Genomic DNA, 5,982 nt, shown 5'->3' with positions numbered 1-5,982 from the left:
ACAAGATGGATGCCACTAATTGTCTACGCAGTCAAACTGCGAATCTTTAATCCTGTTCCTTTAAATGTATATCCCTGATTGCGGACGATCTGTGGCTGCAAGATATCCACAAGCCAACTGTATGATTTGAGAATGAGTGCAAGTATGGGTTTGGTTTCCTCAAATCCAAACGAAACAGATTTACAGGCGACAAGAGAACTGTCTCTTTGCACGTCAATTTATCGATCATTTCATCCTGAAGGCGAAGCGATTCCTCCTCCATTCACTGTCCTGAAGGAACTAAAACATTCGGGTCCTCTAGGACTTGATCAAGTCATGAAGGTGACAGCTTGTGCTTTTCCGCCGAACGACGATACAAGTTTATTGACACTGACAACATTTGCAGGTCTCCCTTTGAGACATTTTCGAGCAGGATTTGTTCAATGTTGGGACTTTGAAAGCAATGAAGAGAGCCACGATGACAGCCTGTTCACATATTCACCGCGTCCCGTGTGCTGTTTTTCTCCAAATGGCGAGATTGTTTCGTTTATTTTAAACACGGGAAACGGACATATCATTTTGGCTGAGCGAATGCCGGACTGCACGCTTGAGCCTTTCAAAATAGACTGTGATACTAACGGATATGGTGACAGAAGCCTTCTGTCCAGAGCTTTATGTTGTGTGTTTTCTCCTGATGGCCTAAAAGCCGTGACAGTGAGCAATGTTACTTTAGAATCTCACAGAGGTATTGAAACAAATGAAATCTGCCTTTGGCAAGTGAAATCCAAGAAAAAACTGAAGAGTTTGTGGAGGGTGAGCTGTGAAGTAGTGTTGCCTCGATTTACTGGTCATTTAGTGAGCTGTGTGTTCTCTCCTGACAGCACCCTTATTGCATTTTCTAGCTCAGTGGGTCAGCTGTATGTCTTAAAGAGTGGGAATTTAGAGTTGCTTTCTGCGATAAGGACCAATGTTGCAACAGGCCTAGGTAATAGTTGTAACTGCGCATTTGATCCATGTTTTCCTTGTCAAAAGCTCGCAGCATGCTATGAAGATGGTCTGTTTCAAGTCTGGTACATTCAAGATGGTGAAGCTAAGTGCGTAAATGAAACTCAACTTGTTACAGGTACAACTCGTTTGACTGCATTCTCGTACAGCCTAGATGGTTCACTTCTGGCCTTCGGAACGTCACAAGGAAAGGTGATAATAACTGACACAGAATTATTGCAAACTCTCTATGAGTTAAATGCTACTCATAACATTGCTCAAGAGGGTCCTAATGAATCAAATGCGACAGTTATGGTCTGCTCTGTTGCTTTTACAAAGAGCTGTCAGGAACTTGCTGTTGGACAGAGTGATGGCTTTGTTCGGATCTGGCAGCTTCCTTTGAGGTTTGAATTGCGGCATATGTGTCGACTGGTGATCAACAAGTTGGTTCCACCAAACCAAATAGATTGTCTTCCTTTGCCAAGGAACTTAAAGGCTTATTTACTGTACAGTCACCTTACTGTAGATGATAAGGTTGATGAGTGCTCTTAAGTTAAGGAATGTATAATTGTGTTACAACTGTAACCTGGACAACTATAAAGCAAAAATGATCAGCCTAGACTGCGAGCAGTCTCTTTCTTTTCCTAGCGAGCGAGGAAAATACACAAATGTGCTTGCCCCATTCCCTCTCTGTTTTCCTCCTCATTTCCATATTTCAGACTTTTCCTGTTGTGCGTAGGATGTAGGAACAAAAACCAACTGCTTGCAGTCTGTGACCAGCAATATCACAGAACAAACAAAGTCAGTACCGTAAATCAACTTTGGCTATTTAAGACAACCATTGTTTAGTACAGTACAGCTTTAATTTAAATAGTTTCAACATTATCAGAAAGCTTTACTTTTTATCTGCAATTTGAATTTAATTGGTTCCTTTTCTCCTCGAAGTCCTTTAAAAATATGAAATACAATGCATTGTGGGAGATGTGGTGGCCTTCCAATAAGAATGCAGGGCTGTCCAGGTTCGAGCTGGCCAGGTACAACAACAACAACAACAACAACAACTTTCTTTTTACAAAAGACCTAGATACATGCTTTGAAGGTTACTGTGTTGTGTTCTTGGACAAGACAGTAAACTATACAGTACCTCTCTCCACACTGGGCCTGGTTGTTCAAAGGTGGATACTCTATCCACTGGATAAATCACTTCCAGTGGTATGTTGGCAATCAAGCACCTTCCAGTGATACGTTACCTCCTTTAACAACCTGGGCCAGGTGTATAAATGGGTACTGACGAATTGTCTGGACAATCTGACAAAAATGCCTTTGGGTTACATGTAATGCAAATTCTGTTGCTGCTAGTTGCTTCAAGCTATGTAAACTTGACTTGAGCGCTGACCTGACAAGCAACCTAGGCTAGTAACAGGAGTTTAAGTTTTCAAACCTTTGCAATGCACCATAACATGCTCAAATCATAGAAAGCTTTAAAATGCTTTGTCATAAATGATGATGATTGGTTGCAAAAAAGGGGAATAAAGGGCCAACAAAAAGAACCGAAAACAAAATATTCTTCCCCAAAAGAAAAAAAGAAAAAACCCAAAACAAACCCAAACGAAAAATTTTCCAGCCCTTGCGCTTTGTTATATCGAGGGTCCACTGTAAAGGAAAGGATAAAATCGAATTACAAAAGTCAAACTTTCATATTCTGCAATAAAAACATGAATAAACTTGGCAAGCTTTTCACTTTTCTCAAAGTTTCAAAGTCCTTGATTAAAAGAACTGTTCAAGAAAGGATAAAAAATCAGTGTAATGAAGTTTCGGTGCTGACTTAAGTCGGATGTAGTCTCACCTTTATTTGAATCATTGCACGCAACCCTTCTCCCGACTAGCAAAAAGCGTTGCGTGACCGGTAAAAGCATTGAACAGTTGGCAATGGTTGCAAGCGTAACCATCTTGATAGAGGGAGACAGTGTATCGAAGTTAAACTTAACCAGTTGTATAAGGCAGGGCTACTGTAAACATATAAAACTAATGTCAACTTCAAAATCAGTATATTTGTTATAAATAATCATTTCGCAGATTTCTTTTGTTTTAAAATCTAACCTTTGGACAATGTCACTAGATCTAAGGCTGTGATGAGCGCCTTCAGATTGGAAATGAAACCTGACACAGATTATCGTTAATTATTAGCGCTAATTAACGTCTAATTAGCTTATGACCAACTGCGCCAAGTACACTTTAAAATCGCTACAAAAAGGGAACATTTGTATTGATTCAAGCGCTACGCAACATTCAGTGAGGGTAGTAAGGGGAGGTCTAGATCACCTTTCACGAAAAATAAAATGGCCATTTCACGTTTCACGCTAAAAACATAGCCATTTCACGAAACCAAGATAAAAGTTACTAAATTACCTATCGGAGTAGAGTGACCTGAGGTCTAGAATGACAGTCAGTCACGGTCTGGTCATGCACTGGTCACGCAATTTACTACACGTAGTCTACCGTAGAATTCCGGTTATAAGCCCTGGGCTTATACAACTTCGTAAGGGGTTTTGGGTGGGCTTATAAGCGGAGGGGCTTATATCCGGGAGGGCTTATAAGCGGAATGAAAAAATCGTTTCAAAACGACCCCCGGGAGTGTTGATGGAAATACGTTTTTAAGTTAAAAACACATAATAAAGCAACATTTAGCCCTATTCAGTACTGTCATCTGGTAGAAGGGGGCTTATATCCGGGGGGGCTTATAACTGGATGTATTTTTTTGTTTCCAGGATGATGGGCCTATAACCGGGGGGGGCTTATAAGCGGGGGGGCTTATAACCGGAATTCTACGGTAGTTTATTTTTAAACGCTTACTGGATAGTTTTTTGGAAGGAAGAGAGAATCAAGGTCTATAGTCAAATATCATGAGTGAAAAACAACAGTCATTTCGCAATTCTCATGAAAAAAGTCGATTCACGGCTATGTAACCAAACTCTTTTCACGCGAAAAAAAATGGCCATTTCACTATTCAAGGGGATAAACGAGGCCTTTTACGGATCACAAAAACCCTTTATCACCCTCCTTCATGTCCTTCAACGGCAGAGATAGCACAAGAGATGGACTGCAACTTCCAAGTGCCCCCATAAGCCTCCAGGGACAGCCTGACTTCTTTCAAGTCATCGTAACTTCGTCAAATGTCAGGTCAAACCTTTGAGAAATATTTTGTAAAAAATAATTGCTTTTGGAAAGCCTTGTGATCGAAATTGAATTCGCCTTTTTAACGATCCCATAATACACCTTGTTTACCCCCCCCCCCCCATTTTTTTTTGCTTAAGCATTGTTTTCAATTTCTCTTGGGACGATTGTACGTCATTGTAAATCTCAAGAGAAATTAAAAGCTATGTTTATGCAAAAATTTTGGGGGTTCAGGGCCGTAACTAGCAATAGGCAAGACGAGGCACTTGCCTTCTTGCCTCGTCTTGATTTTAATCCTAAACTAAAAACAAAATATGTTTGGTTGGGAGAATAATTCCCAGTTGAACAAGATTGATTTTTTTTTTTCAAGAAATACCTTATGAAAAATGTTTAAGAAAGAGTTTCAGAGTTTCTAGTTCTCCAAACTTTCTGAAGGGCATGCCCCCGGCCAGAACCTTCAAGCAAAGTCTTATCTTTATGATAACGGAAAAAGTAGTTTTTACTCTAGAGTCATGAAAATAAATGAATACTATAATTTTTATGACTTTAACTATAGTTCATTAAATGATTGTAAAATTAAACAATATATTAATAGCATGAAACAGAAGTATATTTCACATTGGAATCAGACCCTACAAAACTCGCAAAAACTTAGTTTTTATAACACTATTAAAAATAATTATAGCCCTTCTACTTACTTAGATTTAACAAGAAGGAACCCTTTAAGGAAAACATTAGTAAAACTGAGAATAAGCTGTCACATACTTAGGATCGAAACCGATAGATAGGACAAGATACCTCGCAATGAAAGACTATGCAACTTCAGGGGCACCCAACGGAATATTTCGTTAAAATATCTGTTCGGAAGACGATTTGAGATCTAGAATTTTCGGAACATTCATTGTAAATTTTTTTGCTTGCCTGCCTTTCCTAGGATTTTCGAATCAATCTAAAAAATGGTATAATTGTTCATTTTTAACGGATTTTTACTCTAAAAAGGTCACCTAGAATTTTCGGGAGCCCTTCTCTGGCTGGAATTTTTTCGAAAAGGTAAGTTTTGTTCCCTATAACTTTCGGATCACTAGACTTTCAGCTAGGAAATCCGAACAGATAAAAAAAATTTAGGGGATAAAAATATGCCTATATCTACCGTTTAAATACTAAAATACGTTCAACGGTGCTATCTTTAAGTGGTTTTGAACTATATGCTCGATGGGTGCCCCTGAACTTCTGCAATTGCAACAAAATTGAAGATGAAACTCACTTTTTGTTAGATTGTCCAGCTTATTTTCAGGTACGAGACATATTCTTCTCCAAAATAGAATCCAAACTTCCATTACTACGATTACTACCACGCGAAACCCTATTATCACATCGTATGAATTCCACTGACTACTTTGTAAACATGCAGCTAATTTCATTTATCTCGGCATGCTTTGAATTGAGAGACAATCTCGTTACAATGATCACCACTTCGAACAGTTAAATGAACAATTATTGTAAGTAATTCTTTCATTTTTTTTTGTTTTGTTTTGTCTTAGTTAATGAAATAATATGTAATTAAATTTAAGTAGCTTTTGAAATACTACCAAATTCCTATGTAGTCATGCAAATAAAGCTTGTTGTTGTTGCTATATCACACAAGATTGATTACACAGATGACAGAAAATTCATTGTTTGGATAAATTGTACGATTCTCGTTTCCAGTTATCCATACTATTGGGTTACAAAAAAAGCCATGCCATGTACCTGAGAAGTACATGGTTTGGAAAAAAAGACGTACATGAATGACGAACTATGTGACGATGGGTTTTTCCACTGACAGGACGGGAAATGGAACTGGAC

At 38.6% G+C, this 5,982-nt stretch overlaps 1 protein-coding gene across 1 annotated transcript; it reads left to right on the top strand.

Moving 5' to 3' along the window:
• Positions 1–1,522, top strand: LOC144634394 (uncharacterized). Its single transcript, XM_078493344.1, has one exon. It carries the CDS (start codon positions 133–135, stop codon positions 1,513–1,515), a length of 1,383 nt encoding a protein of 460 aa, XP_078349470.1. The 5' UTR covers positions 1–132; the 3' UTR covers positions 1,516–1,522.
• The last annotated feature ends 4,460 nt before the right edge of the window (positions 1,523–5,982 follow it).

The sequence above is a fragment of the Oculina patagonica genome, chromosome 13 (assembly GCF_052425735.1).
Source record: "Oculina patagonica isolate OP01 chromosome 13, crgOcupat, whole genome shotgun sequence".
Classification (NCBI taxonomy): domain Eukaryota; kingdom Metazoa; phylum Cnidaria; class Anthozoa; order Scleractinia; family Oculinidae; genus Oculina; species Oculina patagonica.
The sequence above is the reverse complement of the archived record's forward strand: the minus strand, read 5'-3'. Positions and strand labels throughout refer to the sequence as shown.